The sequence below is a fragment of the Podarcis liolepis genome (genome assembly GCF_965112155.1).
Source record: "Podarcis liolepis genome assembly, chromosome: 9".
Classification (NCBI taxonomy): domain Eukaryota; kingdom Metazoa; phylum Chordata; class Lepidosauria; order Squamata; family Lacertidae; genus Podarcis; species Podarcis liolepis.
The window spans coordinates 77,573,676-77,600,841 of record NC_139564.1 but is presented as its reverse complement, the minus strand read 5'-3'; the positions used below and the strand labels follow the sequence as shown (position 1 = coordinate 77,600,841).

Below are 27,166 nucleotides of genomic sequence, written 5' to 3'. Positions count from 1 at the left end.
CCCTTGTGGGTCCCGGCCCACCAGTAGAAGATCCGTGATCTAGCCCAACCCGCTGCAATGCAGGAATTCACAGAATTACGTTTGTTTAAATTGATTTTTATTGAAATTTGCTCAGACAAATGAGAAAGAAATAATAACAAACACAACAAACATGACAAATACTGACTTTGAGCTTAGGGCTCGTCCACACTCCCTCTCGCCCCCTGCCTAGAGAGCACACTTCCTAGGCATCTGGCTGAGCAGTTTTTCATTTGTCCCACTGCTTTCCCCGGGAAAACCTGCTGTTCACTGCTGAATCAGAACAAACATCAATCCACAGAAAAACTTACTGCCATTTGTTCCTATTCAGCAGTGAACAGGGGTTTGCATGGGCAAAAGTGGAACAAGCAGAGGCGTGGGTGAGCTCTTCATCCCAGCCCCGGGGCATTTTTCAGCCAGAATTCAGTTCTGGCTTCTCTCAGGTGGGCACCATTGCCATCCTAAGAGAATGAGGGAGGTGTTCACAGTGAGTTCTGGCACCTCTTTCTCTAGAAAAATAGCACTGCCCAGTACTACTGGCTGAGCCACAGAAAAAAATAGAAGCAACCAACCAGAGGACCCATAAAAGAGGTAAGATATAGAGCCAGCCTTCTAGAAGAGCAAAGGGATTCATGAATGTGTAAGCTAAAGGCCAAAAGTGTTCAGGTATAATACTCGTCCATAATGGACGGTGGAGATCTCGGGGGAAGAACTGCTTTCTTTTGTTGCAAAACAAATCCAACAAGTGGAAATCAAGAACCTGTGGTGGATGTTTTGGATCTGACCCCTCCAAGTTGTCTGTTACATTCTTCCACTAGCAACTGCCACTCCTTATTCCAGCATGCCTTTAGAGTGACATGGGAGTTAGATCTCCCGCCTGGTGGATGAGTAAGTCTTTCTACAACACAGTTTGCATGGCAGCCTTAAGACAGGAGAGCAAGGGTCCCTCCTCCCTTCTTCGCCTATCCCATGCCTCGCCAGCCCAGCCTTCTCCAAGCCACTCCATCTCAAGCCACCTCAAACCTTTAAATCTCTGCCCTTGCACTGCTGAGGTTTGCTGAAGTCAATGGTGAGAAACTTAAGAGATGCTCATGCAGGCATCTGGTTCAAGGGTAAACATCAGGAATGTAATTTATGATTGTCTTTTATTAGCTGACTCTGAAATGCTGCTTGGGGGTTTCTTTCCCCCCACTCCCTTTCTTTCAGATAGAAAACATCCTGCCCAAACTGTGCTCCATCAGCTTAGTTAGGCTTCTGTCCTCACAGAGGACTCTTCCCAGCTTAAGGCAGGTTGTGCCCTTGCTTCTAGAAAGCTGAACACAGAAGTAATGAGCAGCCAAGCCTTCCTAGGCTAGCAGCAAAGGGGTCTTATGAAATATAACAACAAAGATAGACAAATAAATAAACATTAAAAATGAGTTCTGCTAATGTTCAGCTCCACTGATTGAGTGGGAGCACAGCAGCAGACCCAACCACTGAAATTGAGTGTTTTGCCCCATCCGCACAATACATTTCATAGAATCATAGAATGGTAGAGTTGGAAGGGATCCCCAAGGATCATCTAGTCCACCCCCTGCAGTGCAGGAATCTCAGCTAAAGACTCCATGACTGACGGCCATCCAGCCTCTGCTTAAAAACCTCCAAGGAAGGAGAGTCCACAATCTCCTGCAGGAGTCTGTTCCACTGCCAAACAGCTCTTATAGTGATGCCGAAATCCAGCATCGCCTGAGCTCTGCGAGTGCGGCTTTCTCCCAACTAAAGTGTTTGAGGACAGGGACATTCACAGGGAAACCAAAATGCTTGTTTACAAAGCTATTGTACTGCCAACCTTATTGTACGCTTGTGAAACATGGACCACTTATAAACGCCAATTCCTCGAAAGATTCCATCAATGGTGTCTCCAGTAAATTTTACACATCACTTGGGAAGACAGGCAAACTAATGCCAGTGTACTGGAAGCAGGGACAGAGCTACCTGCCCTGGCACCCGGAGAGGTAAGGGGCTAGCCGGCCTGCCACTCATGCGGCGAGCATGGGGGTGCGCTGCTAGCTGCCCACATGGGGAGCATCCCTAGCTGTCTGCCACCCACGCAGCAAGCCTGGGGGGGGGTCCGCTTGCCACCCATGTGACGAGCTTCCCTAGCCGTCTGCTGCCTGCATGCTGAGCGTCGGGGGGGGGTGCTGCTAGCCACCCACAGCAGCAGCATCCCTAGCAGCCCACTGCCCGTGCAGTGAGGGCCCAGGGGCTCCGCCCGCACAGCGAGTGGGGGTGGGTGGCGCAGCGATGTCACCCACCTCACAGCTGATACCTGGTGCGCACCGCACCCCCCACACCCACCTTCCTCCGCCAGTGACTGGAAGAAGCAAAGCTCACCAGTGTCGAAGCAATGATTCTTCAACATCAACTTCGTTGGACTGGTCATGTTGTGCAGATGCCTGATTATCATCTTCCAAAGCAACTACTCTATTCCCAACTTTAAAATGGAAAGTGTAATGCTGGTGGTCAACAAAAGAGGTTGAAAGACTCTCTCAGGGCAAATCTTTAAAAATGTAATATAAACACCGACAACTGGGAAACACTGGTCTGTGAGTGCCCCAGTTGGAGAACAGCCTTTACTAAAGGTGTCATGGCCTTTGAAGACACTCAAACTCAAGACGCAAGGGAGAAACATGCCAAGATGAAGGCACGCTTGGCAAACCCACACCATGATTAACTCCCACCCGGAAACCTATGTCCCCACTATGGAAGGATGTGCGGATGCAGAACTGGCCTCCACAGTAATGGACTCACTGTTAAGACCATGTTTATGGAAGACTTACTCAAATCTTACTCAGCTACAAGTGATCACCAATGAAGAAGAAGAGTATCAGAAAGGTCTTCCTGGTGTTTTTGTCAGAATCTTCTTTCTTGTAACTTGAAGACATTGGTGCAGGTTCTGCCCTCCAGAGCAGAAGAACACCAACTTGCTCCATGTGACAGCCCTTCATATATTTGAAGATGACCACTGTATCTCCTCTCAGCCTCCTCTTTTCCAGGCTGAACATACCCAGATCCTTCAACAGTTCCTCACAAGGCTTGGTTTCCAGACCCTTGATCATCTTGGTTGCCCTCCTCTGCACATTTTCCAGCTTGTCAATGTCCTTCTTAAATTTAAAGCAGTATCGTACCACTTTAAACACTCATGGTGTCCCCCAAAGCATCCCAGGGACTGTAGTCTTGTTAAGGATACTTGCAGGACACCCCTATTCTCCTCCCAGAGCTACAATTCTCACTCTGAAAATTATAGCTCTGGGAGGGGAATAGGAGGCCTTTGGAACATCTCTCAGTACCCTTAACAAACTACAGCCCCCAGGATTCTTTGGGGGAAGCCATGATTGTTTAAAGCAGCAGCACCCTGCTTTAAAGATACAGTGAAGATAGAGCCTTTGTAATTGTAGATGCTCCTTACAATTACAGCACATGCACTCACACCCAAGATTCCTGGGACCAGCAGTGCACCCCTCACAGAGCTACCATTCCCAGCACCCTTATCAAACTACAGTTCCCAGGATTCTTTGGGAGGGTGTTTTGAATGTGCCTTACATGTATGCTGGGAAGGCAGCTTGCATTCACAAAGCAGACCCATGCTCCCCCCGTGATCCAAGTCCCTGGTGATTTGTACAAAAGTTAATTCCACGTTAAATGAAAGGGATATCTTTTCCAGTCTCGTGTGTACTATTCTTTAATTGGGATGGTAATGTTCTCCATCTGATTCCTTGGCTAGAGAGATTTAAGAAGCGACTGGATGGCTTATCTGTTGGAGATGCTGTACTTACATCTGTGCTGCGTATCTTGCATTGAGCCCAGGATTAGAATAGTTTTCCAAGGTGCCTTCAAGCTCTTTGATTCTATGTAGCACAGGGAGAGATGCTGCTGGCCTCTAACTCTCACCAGCCCCAGCAACTATGCTCAGTGGTCAGGGAGGATGGGAGCTGGGAGTCCAACAGCACCGAGAGAGGACCAGGTTGTCTAGCTCTGATGAAGCAACTAAAGTGTCAGACTCCAGAGACCCAGGTTCAACTTCCCATTCAGCCATGATGCTTGCTGGCTGACCTGGGATTCTTTTCTGTCAGCTTAAGGGGAATAGGAGGATCAATACCCTGCATGCCACCTGGAGCTCATTAGTCCACCGGCTTGGGAAGATTTTTTCCTTGCCCTCCCTATGTTGTGATGTTGCTGTCTTACATTATTTCACTTGCTGATTGATTTGTGACAGGGGTGGGGAAGTTCAGGCCCAGGGGTCATGTGGCCCTCCCGGGTTCTCCCCAGGCCATGCGCTTTCCCGTGCCACACAGGTCACTCACGCCCCACCTCCCTTCAGTGCTTTTGCCTGGCCCGATTGGGCCCCCGGATTTACCAATCTGTCCCCAGACAAAATCCACCCCCAGAATGTCCCTGGATTTAATGTAATGTCCCCGGATTAATCATATGCCTGGGGACTTCCAGACCCTCTCCATAGCCCGAAGCAATCATCCGCTACAGCTCCAGAGAGGGTCTCCTCGGGAGCCGGAGGTGCAGCTGGACTTTGCTGCAACTCTTCCGCTGCTGAAACCTCCCTCACCGTCAGCTCTGCAAAGAGCCCTGCTCCTCCTGCTTGCTCGCTTGAGCCGGAGACACAAGGCTGCTCTTTGGACCGGCAGAGCTGAGGGGCAGGGAAGAATCCTCCCTGCATGACTCTGTCCTGCTTGCTCATGAGGAAGAAGGAGCACTTTTTCATGCCTTTAAAGCCCCCTTCGCTCCATTCTGCCTGCTTGTGAGCTACCAAGCTGGCAGAAAGCAGGATGCTGCCTTGAGCCTTCCCTTCGCTCTCCCAGACAGAGGCTGTTGCTTCAAAGTGGGGGGGGGGGGATTGCCTTGCCTCTTTTGCTGCATTCTGCATGTTGTGCGCTACATTGGACTGCCTTCCCTCCCTCCCTTCTCTCTGTGTTATTGTCTGTCTCCCCATTTTTTCCTCCTTACCCATAAACTCTTCCCAATTCTCCCTTTGTCTTTTCACACATTTGGTTCCCCAACCCTATACATCGTTATGTGCTGCTGCTTCATTTTTCTTCTCTTGCACCCACCCCCACTAGCAAAAAATAAAAGGGGAGGAATGTTTTATGTTTATTTTGGGGATGTTTATGTTGGTTCCCCCTAAACAGCTTTCCTGTTCCCTTCTTATTGAAAAACGAACCTTCAAAAAATTAAAATGAACCTTTAAAAAAATAAAAAGAGGCTACCTCTGCTTGCTTGCCTCCCTCCCCTTCCCTTTGATAAAAAGGGAGAGATTGGTGGGATGGGGCTTGGGGGGGTACCTTCTGTGTCACAATAGGTGTAAATGGAGCATAGAAGCCTTATGTTCTTTTAAGGTGTGGCTGCTCTTGTTGAGGTACCTCCATTACAGAGGTACCTATTTATCTAGTTGCACTGCATGCTTTCGAACTGCTAGGTTGGCAGGAGCTGGTACCTAACAACAGCTCCCCCCAGCTCACCCCATCATGGGGATTTGAACCACCAACCTTCCGATTGGCAAGCCCAAGTGGCACAGTGGTATAACCCACAGCGCCACCTGCATCCCAGAAGAGAAGATATTACTTCTTAATTTTTTAAAATAACTTTATGTGCGCGCATGTGCGCGCACACACACACTATTTGTTTATTTATTTAAAGTGTCCCCAGATTCATTGGAAAAAATCTGGTAACCTTAAAGGGCTTTCACGCAGAAGATGGAGCAAGCTTGTTTTCTCTTGCTCTGGAGGGCTTTTAAGCAGAGGTTGCCTGGCCACCTGAGATCCCTGCATTGCAGGGGGTTGGGCTAGATGACTCTCGGGGTCCCTTCCAACTCTACGATTCTCCAATTCCACGAATGGTGAAAATGCCACTTGCTTGCCTGGATGGAGAGACGTTTGCGCACAAACATCTTGAATGAAGATTCCAGTGCAAAGGAAAGAGTCAGAGCTCTTGCTCCCTTGTCCTCTGTCCTGCTCACCAGGGGGATCTGGCCTTTCCAAAGTTGCCCATGAGAGAATGTGGCCCTTCCTTTATGCCGTTTGAATGTACCCTGCTTAACTTGCTGTTTGCTGCTTTAGAAGCCTTTTTGTTTAAAAGTGATATCATAATTATTGACAGGTCAGTTGACCATTGTGCCAACCAAGTTCAGGGAGAAGAATGTGAACCTAGCCTTGTTTCTGACCTGCTAGCTTTCTGTGGGCAGGGCCTTTTCCTGATTTGGTCACATAGCCTGTTTGAGACAGCCCAGATGTCATCCTTGACTGTCAGTTGACAAGCATGCCAACCCAAGTCAGAGAGAAGAGTTCTAGCCTAGGCTTCTTCCTGACCTGCTAGCTTTCCAAGGGCAGGGTTGTTGTTGTTGTTGTGTGTGTGTGTTTTGGTCATGTGGGAACATTGAACACTGCCCACATTCAGTGCTCCTTATGAAATATCCACCACTGTTTGTTTAGCTCTTGCAAATGCAGTCCTTTGTAAATAGTGCTCCTGTTTATCCAAACATCTCATTATCCAAATGGTGTTGTGTGTTGTTGTTGTTGTTTTTAGATGTTGCTTCTGAGCATCTCCAGATAAATGAAGCATACTGTAATAAAAGAAAATAGGGATAATGGCACTTCCCTCCCTTCCGAATACTTTATGAGGATAAATATATTCAAATATATTAATGACGCTGAACTTATCAGGGAAGAGCAACACAGACAATAAAGCATCTGGAAGGGATGGTGACAAGTCAGGAGAAGCAGGAAGAAATGTGTATGTTGAGCTTTCGGAAATGAAAATTAAGAAGGGAGAAGAGGAAGGTAATGGCTTTCACACACTGAAGGGAAAGATGGAACAAAGATGGTTTGCTATTGTCAGGGGGAGGGAGAAACAAAAGTCATTAGATTTATAAAATCAGGGTCAGAAAGGATCAAAAGGCCACTTAATTTAATCCCCTGATGTGAGTCAGGATCATCTAACCACACTACTCACAAACAGAGTAGCTGCAGAAATTTTGTCTAAAGAGAAACTTGGAGTAATTATTGGGAGAGTTTGTCCTTTGCACACATAGGAAACTACTGGACATTGAGTCAGACCATTGTTCTGTCTAGCCGAAGGGAGGGGGAATTGGTTCTGGCACCCAATCCCAACAGGCCATTTGGGCAACTGGGTGGGGCTGCCCACCTCTCAGTCACCTGACATCACAATGACATCAGGTCATATGTTTACCTTTGCCCAGGCAGTTTTAAATCAAACCGTGTGGGCTAAGACACAGGGGATTCTCTACAACTAAGTTCTCCTCAAAGCTGTTGACATCCATCTGTCTTGAGAGACAATGGGGATGAATCCAAAGTGACCTCCCTGAAGCGCAAGTGTGGACAGTGTGGATTGAGATCCTGGGCTGCCCAGATGAAAAGAGACCCCTCTCAGACTCACTGAGGGGGTCCAAAAGAGAGCAGATCAATAAGTTTAGCACCAGCTTGGCTGCAGGTGTTGTCGGAAGGAGGTGTACAAGGTGCCATCCAACCACCTTAGGGACTCCAGTCTGGATTTGTCTAGGGTTTACGTCTTCGTCTTTTCTTTCCCCAATGATGTCCTGCAAGGCAGTGGAGGTTTAGGATCAGCGTTTACCTTCTCCTAATTGAGCTACCTTCCCAGGTTGACATTGACCCTTCTGCTCCACACTTCCCTAGTACATACAGAAACCGCCTTCTTGACTGTTGGATCCTCTCTTGGTCTTGTAACTTGAGGCCGTTGGTTTGAGTCCTTTATCCTCCAGAGCAGGAGAAAAAAGTTTTTTCCCTCTTCCATGTGACAGCCTTTAGATATTTGAAGGTGGCTATCATATCTTTTCCCAGCCTCCTCTTTTCCAGGCTAAACAGGCCCAGCTCTCTCAACCGTTCCTCATAAGGCTGTGTTATTTTTGTGAGAATCTGGCATTCCTCAGATGAATCATCTGAAAACACAAGCCTTGTAATATCAAGAGGCGGAGGCTGGAGTCTAGTGGCTTCTCTGCTTCTTTTGTCTAATATCCATTTGATGCTCAGCTCTTTACCACAAGGATGTACATGGAATTGTCAGCTCCCAAACTCATCCAAATAAGGCAGGATGTTCATGGATATAATGAGGTGTAGCCTCTCCAGTCTCAGCCTAATTAGACCCCTTAGACTGTGTTTTCTTTTGCCAGCGATGCTTCTGCTCCTCTCTCCTTCTTCCTCAATGCTTTCTCAGCAAGATCACAAGTACAGTGACTGGGATTCCAAAGGAGAATAACAGAGAGAACAATAGCAGAGGTTTTGCAGGTGTGGGGCCTGAGCTGCAGTGCCACTAAGCATGTTAGCATTTTACATCTGCTGTGGCCAGGGAGGGCCAGATATGTCAAGTTCGCCTTCTTGTTTTTACAGTTTTACATTCAGGCCTCTCCATTTCAGCATCAGTTTGCCAATTTTAATTTTTCTAGTCCTCATGGAAATCCTTCCTTTTATTGTGGATTTCTCCATACAGTGGTACCTTGGGCTACATACACTTCAGGTTACAGACTCCGCTAACCCAGAAATAGTACCTCGGGTTAAGAACTTTGCTTCACCTAACTTACCCCTTCCAGGTTATCAAGAATGTATAAAAATTTGGCGAATGCTTGTTGGAGATGTGGAGGAAATAACGGTGATGTGTGGTGGACGTGTGAAAAGATTAAGATTGGGAGGTGGGAATATATGATGAATTAAAAAAGATGATGGGGATAACTTTTACTAAAAAACCGAAGGCATTTCTATTAAGTATTTTAGATAAAGAGATCCCAAAACATCTAAGAGAGGTATTCTTGTATGCAACTGCAGTGGCTCGAATACTTGTGGCCAAGGGATGGAAAGATCACGAGGCTCCAAAAATAACAGATTGGCAAATCAAGTTACAGGAATTGGTGGAGACGGCTCAATTGACTAGTAAACTCAGAGGAAACTCAAAGCAAAAATCTGCGGAAAAATGGAATGGTTATGGAAGATATCTTCAAAAATACTATAATAGTTTTGACTCGGTGCTAGCATTCGAATGATAAAGGAACTAAAAGGAGGTGGACAACAATTAAGGATTTATTATGTTTTCAGAATGTATTGGAAAATTTATATAGAAAGGTTTATTGTTTTGTGTACATTCGATTGTATGATAAAATATATGCAAAGGGACTTGACAGGAAGTCAAAGCTGAAGAAAAGATTTTTTAAGATAAAAGGGGGAAAATATTAATTTCACTATTATCACGTGTGTGTGTGTGTGTTTGTGTGTCTGTACATATGTGTGTTTTTGTATGGAATGTTTGGGAGGAAATAAGACGGTAGATAACAAATAAACTAAATATTGATGCATGTAATTTTTATTTCTCAATCATCTTTAGTGGTAGTATGGTTGTAATTTTTTTTGTAACATAAAATCATTCAATAAAAATTATTTTTTTTAAAAAAAACTTTGCTTCAGGATGAGAACAGAAATCGCATGGCAGCGGGAGGCCCCATTAGCTAAAGTGGTGCTTCAGGTTAAGAACAGTTCCAGGTTAAGAACAGACCTCCGGAACGAATTAAGTACATAACCAGAGGTACCACTGTATATATTTTTGCATGCAATTTCCCTTGACACACTCTGGAACTCCCTGCCTATTGAGTTCAGGCAGGCTCCTTCGCTGTACTCTTTCTGAAGCCTGCTAAAAACATTTTTTCTTAAACAAGCCCACCCAGACATGTAGAATGTGGATGTGGGTGATGATCTGCTGCCAGTTTATTGCTGATTTTCTTTAAATTTTTTGAATGTTCAAAACAGTTGTTTTAAACAGTTGTTTTTATTGATAATTTTATTGTTTTATTCTTTGTGTAAATTGCTTTGAGAGTTTTTTAAAACTCAAGCAATGTATAAATTTTATGAAATTTGCAAAGCAATTGCCCCTGACGTAATGCATTTGTGCATGATACTTGCACTAATATGTGCCTGTATATGCACACTTTGCCCTTGTATACAAGCTATTTGGAACACACAACTTGGCTGGAAAACTTCAATGAAAATTTGGAGAAGTGCAAATTTTGAACAATGGCCAAGTTTCTGTTCCAAGATTGTTTCAGAAAGTGTGAATTAGGTAACTTTGCCTTTAAATGCAATCTGAATTGACTTTCTTCCCCATTCCCAGCCATGGCAAAACAAGGCCTTAAAGATGCTAGAGTCCTACCTGCTGTAGAGATTGTAGTCACAATTACAGGCACATTTATTAATTGTCTGGGATGATCTTTTTCTTTGTCTTGGCTAATTCCAAGAAGGTGTCTGTTTGTTCTTTTCCCTTTTCGAAAGCAAAAGAAGTTTAATTAGGTTTGTGCAAAGTAATACCCTCTTATCTGGAAAATAAATGTCCCCTGTGAATATCACAAGAACAGAAGGTGTTAAACTGAAACAGATTTTCCTCTTGCTCCTTTGGGATGAGAAGTAGGTGAGAGGTTGCTGGTTGCTGCACCCCATATGTTGCTGGAGAGGATTAAACCAAGTGAGATGTTGATTCAGCTGCTTGCAGGAAAGCCGGTGATGCCTTTGGAGGGTTTTCTGGCTCTGCCAGCTGCATCTCATGGGCGACAGTGGCAGAGCTTCAAGCTCCAGCACTGGGGGGCGGAGAGCAGGTGGGGTGGGGCTGGCACATGTCCCGGGGGCGTGGTGTGCTGCCCATAAGGGCATGGTGTCCAGCACGGGCAGGGGGGCAGCCATGATGGCACCCTGCCGGAGTTGCACTGCCAGGGGCAGTGCGCTCCCCCCGCACGCCTCTTCCTCTGCCAGTGATGGGCGATCAGTTGGTTCTCCCCAACTCAGAAGCGTGTTGGCTTGGTTTAACTATGGGTGTGGCTCTTAAATGCAGAGGCCACCTTAGAAAGGCATGAGACCTGTAACATAGGAGGAAAAAGCTTCTCACAGATGGCTCCCAATTTAAACCTTGGTTGGAGTGGGAAATACAAGTGTCAGCCAACCAGTATATGAATGAGTTATAATCCTAGTTTGATCAGTATATAACTTTCATGCAGGGACCGAGAACCTGTGGCCTTCCAGGAATTGTGGGACTCCAACTCCCATCATCCCCAGTCAGCATACCCAGTGGCCAATCATCTACCATCAGATGAAGGTTAATGCCATGGGGCCTTGTGGTCAGTCTACTTCCAGGAGCTGCATTTCTTGTATCACCAAGCGGGGGAAAGGGAGTGAGATATAAAAACGCCTGGGGTCCTGAGACACTCAAAATAAAATCTGAGCAAAATTGGTGAAGCAACAAAAAGTTTTATTGATTACATGAATGTTTCTTGCAAGAATCGGGTGTCCCAAAAGCAGGCACACCCAATTTCAGAAAAACACAAGTTTATATCACCATCCCTTGAGCAAAAAGGTCCCTCCCCTGTCCCCCATTGGCTGGGGGTGTGCAGGGGTTACAGCCTATCATGACCACCTAATTAAAAAATTAAACTCTCCTCCCCTGTTGACATCTCCCATTCCGCTAAATCCAGGGACCATCACTCTTAATTACATTTACCCAAATAAGGAAGCGTGTTCCTATGCTTTCACACATTTACTCAAGTGATAGAGCCACTTCCTGCCACCCTCTTAGGCGTACCAGAGTCCTACCCTGCTGAAGCATGCTGAAGTGATGGGATAAAACCACATCTCGACCACCCCCTAGGTGGATGCAAGTTCTCCCCTGCCAAAGCATGCTGGGGTGTCTAGATAAAGCACAGCCTAACAGCAAGCTGCCATGTTTTCAGGTGTTCTAACCCCAAGCCAGTAAAGAGAAGCCTCCAAGCAAGCCTGCGGTTCCTAAGCTGTTGCTCAGGTGTTGCAACTGTTTGAGGTCTTCTGACCTTTTATGAAAAAGCGATATTTTTATTCCTTAAAGGAGGAGATACTTCTGTTGTAAATGTCTTAAAAACTTTTCAATAATCCATAAGAGAAGAAAAGAACCACATGGTGAAAGCTAGTTAGAATTGTGGAGTTGGGAGGGACCCCAAGAGTCATCTAGTCCAACCCCCTTCAATGCTGGAAGAGTTGTATTGCGTCATAGTGTTGGAAATGTGGTGAATGTTGACATTTAATGGCAATTCTTTAGAGGACCAATGGGAAAAGTGACTTTGTTTGTGGTAGGAAGTATGATTTGATGTTTACATCCCTAGCGCAGTAAACACATTTTAACCTGTAGGAGGTTAATATTTGGGCAGTTCCATGATTTTGGAGTTCCTCAGTGATCTCAATGAGCCAGAAAGAAGTGGGATGTGTGAATGATTCAGGAGAAAATGCTTCTCACTTGGGAGTTTGGAAACGGCTTGGAAAACATTCATCCTTGGCTTGGTAACGTAGTCTGCAGTATGGCCTGGTCACAGAACATCTGTTAAATTTTAATCAAAAGCATGTGGTTTGTATTAATAATTTCTGTTTCTGTGCCTGTGAAACAGCTGGTTTTGCAGTTCACATAGCTCCTTAAGAGTAAAGGCTAACATGGAAGATCTTCATTGCATGTGTCTTCCACAGAAGATAGATTGGGATATCCTGCTAGATCTGCTACCAGCAATAGATCAGCAAAGGTTTCAGACTTCCAGTGGTTTAGCCTCAGCAGCAGCAGCAGCAGCAGCAACAACATTATTAGGATGCTGAAATGGAGAAAACTACCCAAGCACAGAAGGTGCCCCGACTATTGAAGGAAGGGGTTTCTGTGTAGTAAGTTTAAAACTGACTCAACCCCCCTTTTTGTTCTTTCAAAAGAGAGCACTTTTAAATGCGTAAAACTTGAGCTGTTGAGCAAAAACATAAACAAGCTCTCTCCTTTATCAGTCACGGCAAGGGATGGCCTTGGCTTTCTAGGGGAACAAAGAAAACACGTCAGAACTTTATCTTATGTGCTGACCACAAAATACGCACAAGACCGATGTCTGGGGAATACGCCAAAAGCGTGTTCCCGGAGATGGTGACCTCGTCCCAGAGAAGAGTAGGAAGAGGAAGATCCTTTTATGGTCAGAAGTACAGGAAAGAAGATCCTTTTATGGTTGAGAGTACCAGAGCAGGAACATATGTGATGTCAACCTGCGTACGTACGCCAACATGGTTGGGCTCCTAGGGGAGGAGTGAGAGGGTGCCTGGAGGATATATAAACTGCATAAAACCTGTCATTTCTTTGGACTTGCTGTGGACTTGATCACGCAAGTGCCTTCTGCTATCCGGAGAGCAGAATAAACTCTTTCTTTGAACCAACTCGGTGTCATTTGACTTCCTTCCTCCTGTCCCAGAGCAACGCAGACCCAATCGGTGAACTCCAGTAAGGCTACACTATAAAATTGGAGAAATTGAGAGATACATAGCCGCACCGGCAGCATATCTCTCCTTTCTCGTATCTAGAAATGCAAGAAGGGCCTTTACACTTGCCAGAAGCACGGCTCTTCCCTCGCCGGTCCTGGATGGAGCCTTTAGAAAAGTCCCCTATGCCCAGAGACTTTGCACCTGTCCATTGGGAGAGATAGGAAGCCCAGAACACTTATTCTTTAAATGTCCCTTTTACGAAGAGGCACGCAGTAAGTTCATTGATCCCCTACTGGTGAGGCTCGCCGACCTCCCGCAAAAGCAAAAATTTGACCTTTTGCTGTTAGGCAAAGACCAGAAGAAGACCTGGATGGTCGCCAGATTCTGTGTGTAAATCTGTAGGCGCAGACCATCGCCCAACTCAAAATAGTCCGGTATGAAAATCCCCAAACCCAGTTCCATGGGTGACTCTGAGTCAACTCCCTGGGACAGTTTATTGTTGCACAGTGTGTCTAAATTCATTGTTGTACATTGTTTTAATTGTCTGTTTTGCTGAATGTTTTTATTTTGTTTTTAGTTTTTTTATCTGTTTTAATTATCAGTTTTGTTTTTTATCCACTTAATATTCTATTCTCTGACTGCTGGTCTATGACTGTAATAAACTGATATATATATATACCCAAGCACAGACTTTTTGTGTGCAATGACTGCAAGCTCAGCTCAGTTTTGCTACTGAAAACAAATTCCTAGGCTCAGAGGCACCCTAGGAACACAGGAAGCTGCTTTATACTGAATCAGACCTTTGGTGCATCTAGCTCCTTCAATGTACGCTGACCGGCAGTAGCTCTCCAAGGTTTCAGGCAAGGAACTCTTCCAGCCCTGCCTGAAGATGCAGGGGATGGAACCTGGGACCTTTTGCACACAAAGCAGATGCCCTAACACTGAGCTATTTCTTGTTCTTTATTTCTTTTGCACCCGGCTTGGGGTGGGGGAGATGCTGGCATTCTATTTTTAAAAACCACCATCAAAGTCTGCCCCCACCCTGATCTCAAGAGTGATCTAGATCTTTGACCACTAGATCTGCTGAGCGCTGAGTGCACATGCTCAGAATCTGGTGGAATATTCTGGGCCAGAGTCCTTCTGGGGAAATGGGGCTTGACTCTTAGCAGAGCCCAGCGTTTAAGCCTGGGCAAATTAATATAGCAAGCCAGAGAGCTCTATGAATTGCAGCAACATCACTAACACAAAGATATAATTGCCACGCGCCTGCCACTGAACATAAGAAGAGCCCTGCTGGACCACCGAATCCAGCCTCCTGCTCTCACAGGGACCCACCAGGTGTGGGTGGGAAGCCCACAAGCAAAGCCCAAGAGCAACAGCAACTCAGCCCCTTGGGCATCCCACCAGCTGGTATTAGAGGAGGGAGGACATGGCCACTGGGTTACTAGCCATGGTCACAGCCTTACCCTTATCTCTCATTTGAGAGAGGGTTTGGGTGACTTAGCCTTATCCAGACATTGATAGCCTTAACTGGCCTTCTAGGATGCTCCATGCAAAATTAGAACAATTGCATTGTTGAGTCAGAAAGCTTTTTCTTAGCCCTGCTTAGCCTTGCCACCCTCTGATTCTGGCCTGGCATTTGGACATCTATGGAAAGCACCCAGCTGGCTCTCAAATTTACTCATCAGAATTTTCTGACATTCACCTCTGGATTTGGTAAAAGTTAAGCATTGACCAAATTTCTTGCTGTAAGACTGCCATGCAACACAAAGTGTGTGTGGTTTCTGCATGTCCCTTGGAAGAGCAACTTCCTCAGCTCTTGACCACAAAGAGCACTGCCAAGGGAGTTATGGAGAAGCAAGATCCAGTTTGGGACTGACCCTGTGAAGAAGGAATTCAGCAAAGTAAAACCATAATTCAGTGGCGTAGCGTGGGGGGTGCAGGGGGGGCTGGCCGCACCGGGCGCAACATCTGGGGGTTAGGGTTAGGGGGCGCAAATCCACGGGTTAGGGGGCGCAAATTACTTGCCTTGCCCCGGGTGCTGACAACCCACGCTACGCCACTGCCATAATTAACTCCTTAGTCTGCAATGGCGAGGACAGCCCTGGTTCACAAGACCTTGGGTTTAGCAGGGGTTTGGAAAACGGACAGATTTGTGGTTCACCCATCACTTCCCAACCTTGCAGCTTACAAAAACGTTTGAATAATTTTCAAGGAAGGGAAGGGAAGTTAAGTGCAGGCCATACATTTCTGCAAAATGACACTTATAAGCAGAAGCTATGAAAGCAATGTTTAGGGTGTATCCAAGAGCCATAAATAGTACTGGGGTAGGGGAGGAGAGTAATGCACAGGAGTAATGCAAAGATGTATCTCCTAACCACTGAAAGTGATGTGTGGCATATATTCAGAAGCAGCTGTAAATAGCATTAGCCAAAGCAAACGCTGAGCATCTGCATAACAACAGAGATAAACACAGGCAGTGGAGGTGATGAGTGGAAGCATCATAATGTGTGGTATTAACGGATGCAATCCTTTGTAACAGCTGGGGCAACATTTAAAAAAGAAAAGAAGATGGAGGCACCAGAAGCAATGTGACAGGAGGTTTCAGCATCCCTCTGGCAAGGCGGGGGGCTTGTTTATGGTGGGGAAGGAAAGGCCGCTTTGACAGAGCCATAACTTCTCCCAAATAACTTTATGTATCAGATGCAGTGCCGTCCCTTGGCAGGGATTCTTGGTGGCTCAGCTCTCTCCTGGCTCATTTGCCTTTCAAATGGACTTGCCTCTTTCTGGGAGCAGCGCATGAGTAGCATGTGTGAAATCGGTGACTCCAAGAAGCTGAGTTTAGCATGTGCATTACTATTAAACAAATGCATGGAGGAAAGGACTTGATGGCTAGCAGCCAGGGTGGCTCTGCTCTGAATGTCGCTTGCTGGAAACCACGGGAGGGGAGAGGGCTGCTCTTGTGCTCGAGTCCTGCTTGCAGGTTTCCCACAGAAATCTGTTCAGCCCCTATGAGAAGAGGGTGCTGGACTAAGTGGACCACTGCCCTGACCCAGCAGGTCATTTGTGCGTTTGTACTCTAGCCTAGTAACAGCAAGGAAGCCAGAAGAGTGATCCACAGTACAACAACATTTCATAATTTAAAATTAAGGTATCCTTGAACATTAGCTTTGGAAACATAATGCAGAACACTTCTAGCAAAAATCCCTCAAGTCATTGCATTTGTCAAACTGCTTACTTCTTAGAATTGAGAATGTCTTCTCTCTCTTTCTCGGAAGGAAAAGATCTACATCCTATTTTAAGCTGATAAAGCTGCTCATTTCCCATGAGATTGAGCTTGAATCTGTAAAATACCATTTGAATACAGAACTCCTATCAAACGGGAGCAGAATGAGAAAGCCCAGACCAGCCATCTTGGCTGCAAAGGAGTGGGCCCCATAAATGCTGTCCTCCCCAGATGCAATATCCACAGCCTTACTGACCTCAGGGGCCTGTCTCTTAATTTGCAGTCCTGCTGCTTCACTTCTGCCAATAAATTCCTGATGCAGCACACAATTCTAACTTGCTTCCTGGAGTGTTTATGAGCAGCATTCTGCGCCTCTGGTAATTTCAGGGCTGTTAACAAATAAAAGGGATGTTCAGGAGAGCCCCAACAGCCATTCAGTCTGAAACTGCACAATCCAGAATATGGGACAATTCATAGAATCATAGAGTTGGAAGAGACCCCAAGGGCCATCGAGTCCAACCCCCTGCCAAGCAGGAAACACCATCAGAGCACTCCTGACATATGGTTGTCAAGCCTCTGCTTAAAGACCTCCAAAGAAGGAGACGCCACCACACTCCTTGACAGCAAATTCCACTGTCAAACAGCTCTTACTGTCAGGAAGTTCTTCCTAATGTTGAGGTGGAATCTTCTTTCTTGTAGTTTGGATCCATTGCTCCGTGTCTGCTTCTCTGGAGCAGCAGAAAACAACCTTTCTCCCTCCTCTATATGACATCCTTTTATATATTTGAACATGGCTATCATATCAATATATTCCAAGATATAGGTGGAACTTGCTTTATTTAGCCAATGCAGCAAACCAAAGAACAGGTAAGAAACAGCTGCCCTCAGAGCTGATAGGATTTCCAGGAGTGCAAACCCTGCCCCTCGTGACTGTGGGGGGGGGGGAGAATGATTTCACTCTTCCCCTCCTCTGAAGGAGGAACAAAGTCCATGGAGGGGAAGGGCTGAATGTCCCTCCTTAGGGCAGCTCCACTCCTAGACCTCTCGAGCTCCAGCACTGCCACCCTCCCACCTTACTTTGCAGCATGGAGGGCATGAGGATGCCAAGGCCTCCAGGGGTAGTTGTACTCAAACTGCCACCATCCCTGGCTATTGCCTGGGGCTGATGGAATCCACTACAGCAAATGATCCCTGTGTGCTTCTGGACAGGCACTTAATTTGCCAAAGGACTGCTGCTAACACAATTGGATAATTGGGCATAGTGTTTTGTTTTGTTTTGTTTTGCTTTGTTTTGTTTTGTTTTGTTACTTACTGGATTTTCCTTAGAAATGGCAAATCCAGATTGAATGGGGGGGATGGACAGGGTTGGCATTTTGATGTTAATAACATTGTGGAGCATTCAGAGCAATGGCCACAGCTCATGGAGTGCAGCATGGCACCATCTGGAAGTCTTAGCACAGGCTTCCTCAACCTTGGCCCTCCAGATGTTTTTGGCCTACAACTCCCATGATCCCTAGCTAGCAGGACCAGTGGTCAGGGATGATGGGAATTGTAGTCTCAAAACATCTGGAGGGCCAAGGTTGAGGAAGCCTGTTATTGCAGATCAGATTGTTATTATTAATGTTTGGTGTTTTATTATGTTTTCGTATGTGTTGGAAGCCGCCCAGAGTGACTGGAGCTGGAGTCCAGATGCTATTGGTCTCCAACTCCCAACAACCCCAACCAGCATGGCCAGTGGTCATGGAGGATGGGAGGAACATCTGGTGGATGCTTGGTCTACCACCTTTTTGTGTTAAAGGTGTCCATTGGCTCTTAACTTCTCCAAGGCAGTTGAAGAATGGCTTCAGGGGGAAGGTTGTGTGTGTCATCCATTTGGATGACGGCCCACAACTCCTCTTGCCTGCTAAGCTAGGAGCTGCCGTCATTCATACGCATTTCTGTAGTGGGGATTTCATTAGTGGAGGCTGTTATCCTAGTATATGAGTAGACTGCAAAGCAGTCCCTCAGCACTTGCCGGTAGGGCTGGGCGATAACTGGTTTTCAACATTGCGATAAGGGAGGAACTATGCAGAGGCAAACGGGACAATGCCGTGGCAACTGCTGCAGAGGCTTGGTGACTCACGGCAGTGACAGGAGGTGACAGCAGTAGCGGCATCCTGAGAGGCCTTCCGGTGGCGACAGCAGATGGTGGCAATAGTAGTGGCAGCGGCCTGCAAGTTCTCCTGGTGGTAGTGGGAGGCGGTGACAGAAGCTGTGGCAGCCTGCCACACCGAGGCCTCGCAGGCCGCCTCTGCTTCTGCCAGCATCTCCTGCTGCCACCGCATGGTCTCGCAGGCCGCCACGATGGTCACCGCTATGAAAAGATCTTCCAGGCTGTCACCGCCTTTGCCACTGCCACAAGACCTTGCAGGCTGCCGCTACTGCTGCCACCACAACAAGGCCTTGCAAGCTGCCACTGCTCCCCCCTCCCCCGGTTGTTGATTCTGCCGCCACCAGACTTCTGCTGCTTGTGGCAGCCTGGCAGTCCCAGATTATTTGTATTCACTATGACTCCTCACCGTACTTTGGATTGTCCTGAATACCACCATTTGGCAGCCAAGCCCTAAACTGAAAGTCTCATTTGGGTGCCTCTTGGCTTGCCTGCTGATGAAACTGAGTGTGTGGTGATTGATAATATTGTCATGTATCCATTTTAGACCCCTAAGTAGTAACAGTTGCCTGGACATTGTCCTGTTTGCCTCTGTATAGTCCCATCATTATTTCAGACATTGTGGTAGATTGCAATGTTTAGTAGGTGATATTGCAGTGTTTAGCTGGTGAGTTATATTATGAAACAATTATCACAATGTGAACTTCAAACCAGTTTTGGAAGATATATCCATATATTACCCAATCCTACTTGCCAGGTTTGTGTGCTGCAGCTTTGGGGGAGTTTTGGGAAGGAGACAGGGGTGGCGGAGAGCAAACAACCTCCTTGCTGCCATTGGTTTTGCGTTCCAATGAGTTTCACAGGATCACCTTGATCTGGCAAAGGATATTAACAGCAGCTTTCAAGCACTCTTCTTCCCCTCATGGTCATGTAGCTAAACCTTAATTGCACTGGCAGATTCCCTGCCTCCCTCCTTAGTTCCATAGCCTAAAAGATGCTGGTGCTTCACAAATGAGGTTTGGGATTGGATGGTTTGATCCTTGCCACTGAACCTCAGGAGGACATTGGTCAAGTTTCTACCTGCTTCTGATGTAGTTTGGAGTAGGGGGAAGTCAAGCCCACCTAAGGCTTACTGATCTCAGGCCCCAAACCCCACTTCCCCCAAAATGTGCTAAGATCTTTTTCCACACCACAAATGGCCCATTAGAGATATTGCCCCCAAATACTTCCAAGAACATGCCTAAGAATCAACTGCAGGGGGCAAGCACATTGTCCAGGCATGCAGAGGTGTCTTTGTGTAGCCTGTTTGCATGTGCCATCAAGTTCAGTGCATAGCTAGCTCCTCTGCTAGCAGTCTGCAGGGAGTTGTGAGTTTTTAAAACGTTGCCTCCTCATCAACTCTCTCAGGTTTTTCGTAGATATCAACAGTATCATGTCACCTGGTGAGTTCATGTCCATTCTGTTTCTAACACCTCCTCTTGTTTCTCTTGCCTGCAGGTGAAAGATAGGATGGTGGTGGGCAAGTTGAGCATGTATAGCCCAATCCTGGCCTGCTGGCAGCCCATTCTCATCTTGATGTTGGGATCCATCCTCTCAGGCTCTGCCACAGGTTGCCCACCCCGCTGTGACTGTTCTGCCCAGGAGCGCTCGGTGCTGTGCCACCGGAAGCGGTTCCTGGCTGTCCCTGAGGGCATCCCCACGGAGACAAAGCTCTTGGACCTGGGAAAGAACCGCATCAAGACTCTCAACCAGGATGAATTTGCCAATTTTCCTCACTTGGAGGAGCTGGAGTTAAACGAGAACATTATCAGTGCCATTGAGCCGGGGGCTTTCAATAACCTTTTCAACCTCAGGACTCTGGGTCTCAGGAGCAACAGGCTCAAACTCATCCCACTCGGGGTGTTCACTGGACTCAGCAATCTCACCAAGTTGGACATTAGCGAGAACAAAATTGTGATCCTCCTGGATTATATGTTCCAGGACTTGTACAATCTGAAGTCTTTGGAGGTTGGGGACAATGACCTGGTCTACATCTCCCATCGGGCCTTCAGCGGCCTCAACAGCTTAGAGCAGCTGACTTTGGAAAAATGCAACCTGACGTCCATCCCCACAGAAGCTCTCTCTCACTTGCACGGTTTGATTGTGCTGCGGTTGCGCCACCTGAACATCAACGCCATCAGGGATTACTCATTTAAGAGGCTCTACAGACTCAAGGTTCTGGAGATTTCACACTGGCCCTACTTAGATACCATGACATCCAACTGCCTCTACGGGCTTAACTTGACATCCTTGTCCATCACCCACTGCAACCTGACTTCCATCCCTTACGTCTCCTTGAGGCACTTGGTTTATCTCAGGTTCCTGAACCTGTCCTACAACCCCATCATCACCATCGAAGGCTCCATGCTTCACGATCTACTCAGGCTTCAGGAGATACAGCTGGTTGGTGGCCAGCTCACCATGGTGGAACCGTACGCTTTCCGGGGCCTGAACTACTTGCGCATTTTGAATGTTTCAGGGAACCTCCTGAGTACCTTGGAAGAGTCAGCCTTCCACTCTGTGGGGAATCTGGAGACTCTCATCATAGACAACAACCCTCTGGCTTGTGACTGCCGGCTTCTCTGGATTTTCCGCCGCCGTTGGAGGCTCAATTTCAACAAGCGTCAACCCACCTGCGCAACCCCTGAATTTGTCCAAGGCAAAGAGTTCAAGGACTTCTCTGAGGCACTCCTGCCCAACTACTTCATCTGCCGCCGGTCCCGGATAAGGGACCGCAAGCCCCAGCAGATCTTTGTGGATGAGGGCCACACAGTCCAGTTCATCTGCCGTGCGGATGGAGACCCACCTCCGACCATCATGTGGCTCTCGCCAAGGAAGCACCTCATCTCTACCAAAACCAATGGGCGGCTCACCGTCTTCCCTGATGGCACTCTTGAGGTGCGCTATGCCCAGATCCAAGACAACGGCACCTACCTATGCATCGCCAGCAATGCTGGCGGCAACGACACCATGCTGGCCCACCTGCACGTCCGCAGCTACTCTCCCGACTGGCCCCACCAGCCCAACAAGACCTTTGCTTTCATCTCCAACCAGCCCAACGAGAGCGATGCCAACAGCACGCGAGCCACGGTGCCTTTCCCCTTTGACATCAAGACCCTCATCATTGCCACCACGATGGGCTTCATCTCCTTCCTGGGGGTCGTCCTCTTCTGCCTGGTGCTCCTCTTCCTTTGGAGCCGGGGCAAAGGCAACACCAAGCACAACATCGAAATAGAGTATGTCCCGCGCAAATCCGATGCCGGCATCAGCTCTGCCGCGGATGCGCCACGCAAGTTCAACATGAAAATGATCTGAGGAAGGGAGAGGGAGAGAGAGCAATGGCTGGAACTCAGTAATGAGAGGCGTGTGTGGGGGGTTTTTTAATAAAAAAGATTTAATAATAAAGAGATCCAGTTCAAGAAACATGCAAACCTCTCATCTCTCCACCCAGCTCCCCACCCTCCTTCTGTGGCCCACAATCCTGCATCACTTCCCCCTTGACCTCTTGTGGGGGGGGGGGGTGTTCTGCTGACGTCTCCAGAACTTCCCATGTTTGTAGGACCTATTCTGACAGACTCCAGTGTCGATCCTAACAATGACAGGAAATTCAACAAGAATTCAAAACAACAATTGATTTAAAAAAGAAAGTTACGAACTTCCTCTGTAACTTTGATTTCAATAATTATGGATTTTTATGAAAACTTGAAATAATAATAAAAAAACTATTTCCTATAGATAGTTGGAATGCAAAATCTTGACTTCTTGATCTGTCCACTTTCGTTTCTGGCTCTTGCTTGCTTTGTTTTTATTTTTAATGCTTCTCTAGGATTGGCTCTGATTGACCTTGGGTTGCAAGCAGATGCAAAAAGGTGACACTGCTCCTGCACCTTGAATAGCAAAGGGCATCGCTTCCGGTGCTGCTCTTATGCCTTTCTGTCTATGCCCTATGCAAGGTGAGGTGGTCAATCGAAGTGATAACATTTCAGGCAGTGCTACCTCTGACTGCAGTGGGGACATCCCATTTTTAAATGCTCGCCCAAGTTTGTTGGGTTGTTGTTTTTTAATCCCTGCTCACGGTTTGAGAATCTGTGGCCCTCCAGCTATTCTTGGAGTCTAGCTGCCATCAGTCCCAGTCAGCATGTCCAATGGTGAGGGATGATGGGAGTCTGAGTTCAAGAACACATGGAGGGTCACAGATTCCTCTCCCCATGCTAGATGAGCACACTAGGAAAAGAGACCCATTGAGCATTAGTCCCTGGTATGCTTGTCTCTTGTATACAGGAAGCTTTCTCTGAGGTGTTGAGAGCATTCAGATCTATGACACACCCCATTGGCAGCTTGCCTAGAGCTCTGCTGCTTTACTCTGCATCTTGTGCAGAATAGTTCCTTCTCCATTCTTGAAGAAACCCTCCCAGAATGGAATTGCTCATAAGTCTTCCCAGAAGCCAGTGGCTCAGAATAAACTCTTTGGCTTAGCCAAGGCCTGGGGAACAAGGTCCGTTTGTCCCGCCCCCCCCCCCATAAAATATTTGAGGTGGCTGGGCTCCCCCAAAATTGATGTACATTGCCATTCAAATGGTGTGTGTGTCTCATGTCCTGTGATCAATTATGTGGGGTGGGGCTTACCTACCCCCCCCATATTTATTCAAGTTGGCACCCCTGGCATGCAGAAGTTCCCAGGTTCAGTCCTCCAGCATTTCTGGTTGTTAATATTATAAATTACCGGTAATTAATTAATTACATTTGCATACTGCCCTGTACCCGCAGGTCTCAGGTAAGATCAGGTAGCAGTAAAGCAGATGCTCAGCCAGTGAGCTAAGGCTGCTGTAGGTTACCTTGCAATCCTGGGTATGGCTGTTCAGAAGTCAGCCTTACCAAGTTAAATGGACATACAGCTAAGCGTGCTTAAGACTGCAGCTTTACAGATGAAGCCTTTTGAATATGTGTGTTCATATGGAGGAACAATTGTGTGGGTGAATATGAGCGGGGGGGCATGTGCATGGATGTGAGTGCATAGATGGTCCTTCTCACGTGTGCATTGCTCCCCCCCCCTTCCTCTGCTGGCATGTGACAGCCCCAATCCCAAAGCTGGCCAAAAGGAATGTGGCCTTTGGTCAGAAAAAAGTTTCCCTATCCCTGCTATATATGTCTACTCAAATGCAAGCCACTATGGATTTCAGTGGACTTACTTCCATGTAAGTGAGTACAGGATTACAGTATCATTACATTGCATCTCGGATGCTCAAGAAAGAGAGCAATGCCACTCTGCTGCTGCAGGGGCAAAAGTCTCTCTCACACACAGGTCATCCTTAACGTTGAATCTGAAGCTGCTGCGGCTTGTGATAAATGGAACTCCTGCATTCTCAGCTGCACATCCAGCCGCCTCTCTTTATCAGCTCGTCTCTGTTTGTCAATGCCAGGTAGGCCTGTTCACTGAGTTAATTGAACCAGGTGCCCTTTTCCTATGGAGAGCAGAATTCTTTTTCAAGAAAATAAAAACACCAAGGGCCTTTCTGTCCATTCTCCTCCATTAGAGCATTGCCTGCTTGGCATCTATTTACATTTCAGATCTGCAGTATCTGGATGCCAGTGAGCACCCTGCTAGCTATGAATGACTAAGCCAGCTCCAAGAGGATGCTAAGGGATACCAGGCTGTTACTCTTGCTCTGTCCCCATTGATAAAAGCAGCAGCAGAGTTGGAAGTGAAACATTAGCTCATGTTGTTGTTTTTTTGTTTGTTTTAGAGAGAGAGAGAGAGAGAGAGAGAGAGAGAGAGAGAGAGAGAGAAGCAAAAGAAACCTAGAGAATTCACAGAGACCTCTGTCAAGGATGTCCTTGGCATCAAGTGAAACAAATCTCATGGCTGAGATCTATCTTGTCTTTGCACTGGTGGAGAAGGCAGGATTTATATATTTTTGCAGGAAGCCCAGTGATGGCTTTATACTCCTATTCCCTGGGCTATTAGTTAGTATTAAATAGCAGAAGCTGAAGATACCCATGCATCAGGAAGTGCGCTGAGGTACATGAAGGGAGTGTGGCCCTCCAGGCTCTCCCCAAGCTTCTTCCCTGGCGGGAATGTGTCCTTGAACTGCGACAATGGCTCTCACTTGTCAGGTGTAGAAACCGCAGCCTCTGGATTATAGCGTGTGCAAAGTGGCTCTGCCCACCGTTGCCTTGGCCCCTACGCAATGGCTGCATGTGGACCTGGAAAGTTGTCCATGAGCAAATGCAGACTTCAGGCTGAAACTAATATTCCCCACATGTGGCCTCAAACATCCTATGCCAGTCCATTCTCCTGAGCACGTTCCCATCTTGCAACAGAAGTCAGCATGGAGCTTTGCAGTTCCAGATTCAGAGCCACCTCCAAGGTCTGTCTGTTGGGATAACTTTCTCTTTTGTTATTCATTGTTGGTTTATATGTTACAGAACACAAGGAAAAAATACAATCCTTCAGGCAGCATGAAGTTAAACTGCGGAACTCCCTCCCACAGGAGGCAGGGATGGCCACCAACTTGGATGGCTTCAAAAGAGGATTAGACAGATTCATGGCGGAGCAGAGGGCTCTGGGTGCCTTCTAGTCATGGTGGCTCTGCTCTGCCTCCCCAGCAATGCTTTCCTGAAGACCACAGGAGGAGAGAGAGCTCTTGGGCTCACATTCTGCTTGCTGGTTTCACACAGGCATGTGTTGGCCATGGTGAGAACAGGAGGCTGGACGAGATGGGCCCTTGGCCTGATCCAGCAGGCTCTTATTACAATATAGTTCATGTATCTGGCTGCAACACAGGGGTAAATCAAATGGCAGGGGGTCAAGTGATGGGGGTGACTATCTAAGCCAGCCCTAGCATTCCAAATGATCAATTCCAACAGGTGCCACCTGCAAACCCAGCTTCATTTCAGGCCCATTTCTGGGTTTGGAGCTGGAAAAAGTCAGGGCCGTGTGGGGAGGAATTATGCCTGTGTTGACCTTATAGAAGCAACAGGTGTCCAGAGTGGCTGCAGTTCTCTGAGGGGGCAGCTGAGTGGCATCCGCTTGCTACTGCCTGCCCTCAGAGTCTGGTTGCTCCCAAAATAGACCTCTGCCTTTTGTCTGTCTTGGCCTCCGGCAGGGATTCATTTGCCATGGCCATCCGCCTACACCTTCCACAGGGAGTTCCTTCCTGGCAAAACCTTCCTCTGGTTCCCCTTCAACTGTCTCATAATAACTCCCACCGGCTTGCATCATCCTTGGCAGCTGAGAGCTAGACTCCGCTAGCCCCCCGCAGGCCTTTCCTCGGGACTTCAGCTGTCAATGCCGTGGGAGGGCTAGAAATCTGGTGACAGCAGAGCAGGCTTGTAAGAAAAGAAAGAGGCTCACTTGGGTGCAGAAGGGGCAAGGTGTTCACCATCTGCTGAACTCTGCAGTAACCAGAGTCCCAAGGGCAGCAGGTCTAGAGACCAAGGTGCATCTCACCTATGTTAACAGGGTTGGTGCCACCATCTGTGGAAATGTTGCACAAATTCTATAATAGACCCACACCCTGCTGCCTCTTTACCTCTTGGTGTTCCCCCTAATTAATCCCACCTCCTGCCCTCCAGAGGGCAACCACACCCGCTTTGGGAACCATTGACCATTTAGAGCAGGGGCTTGTAGCCCTCCGGTGTTGGAACGCAACATCCCTCAGTTCCAGCCATCAAATGATATATACGTATAAAATGGCATTTGATGTTCTTGACTCCCAGCTGTGCAGCGCCTCCTTTTTTTACTGTTTAGTTTCCTGCATTTGCTTTAAACCTGTGGCCCTTGAGATGTTGTTGGACTCCAACTCCCATCAGCCAGCAGGGCCAAAGGAGGGAGCAACCTCCAGAGAGCCACAGGTTCCTCACTCACTCCAGCTTTAGTCTGCATAGTCCACCTACCCTCAAAGTTGAGGTTTTGGTGCTAAGGAGATGTCTTTTATATGCGCATCCGTACACATGTCAGCCCATTGGTGCGACTTGCACATTGTAGCCTACTCTGACTGCCAGAGGCTCTCTAAGGACTCAGAGAGGAATCTGATTGCCTTTGCCTGCAAAGCAGGTGCTCCACCCTTTTGATCATGTGAGCACCATTGTTTTCTAGAAGAATTTACTAGGAAAGCTCTACTCCACTCAGCTTGTAGTCACACAGTCCCTGAATGAGTGCATCCTTTGTCTGAAATGCAGGCCCATAGGTGCTCAACCCAATCAGGTTCCATATTGCAGGTTGTGACTGTAAACCCTCCAAATGTTGTCAATCAAGCGACATCTGGTGGGCCAAATGTTCCTCATCCCTGATCTACATAGAGATCAATAGTGAGCTAGAGAGTCTGGTGATCTCACAGTTTAACTCCACCCCCCCACCCCCGAGAAAGAGATTTGTGTGCACAATCCAACTTCTGCTTCGTGCCATGACACAGGTGCCCTTCCACCAATGTA

General features: G+C 47.2%; 3 protein-coding genes across 9 annotated transcripts in view; 1 reads left to right on the top strand and 2 right to left on the bottom strand.

Moving 5' to 3' along the window:
* The window catches only part of LINGO1 (leucine rich repeat and Ig domain containing 1), a 659,586-nt gene extending 637,115 nt beyond the window's left edge, over positions 1 to 22,471 (top strand). For all 6 annotated transcript variants that reach the window (XM_083460729.1, XM_083460728.1, XM_083460731.1 and 3 more), the window contains one exon: positions 20,192 to 22,471. In XM_083460729.1, coding sequence (XP_083316855.1) covers positions 20,204 to 22,048 — 1,845 coding nt within the window. In that variant the 5' untranslated portion in view covers positions 20,192 to 20,203 and the 3' untranslated portion in view covers positions 22,049 to 22,471. The remainder of the gene's footprint in view (positions 1 to 20,191) is intronic.
* Positions 1 to 27,166, bottom strand: part of HMG20A (high mobility group 20A) — a 725,026-nt gene that overhangs the window by 351,944 nt on the left and 345,916 nt on the right. The window lies entirely within an intron of this gene.
* Positions 9,829 to 20,185, bottom strand: LOC310686738 (uncharacterized protein). The gene is made up of 3 exons (XM_083460811.1): positions 18,668 to 20,185; positions 16,802 to 16,934; positions 9,829 to 10,341 (listed from the first exon to the last, which is right to left on the bottom strand). Exons 1-3 carry the CDS (start codon positions 18,867 to 18,869, stop codon positions 10,308 to 10,310), a joined length of 369 nt encoding a protein of 122 aa, XP_083316937.1. The 5' UTR covers positions 18,870 to 20,185; the 3' UTR covers positions 9,829 to 10,307.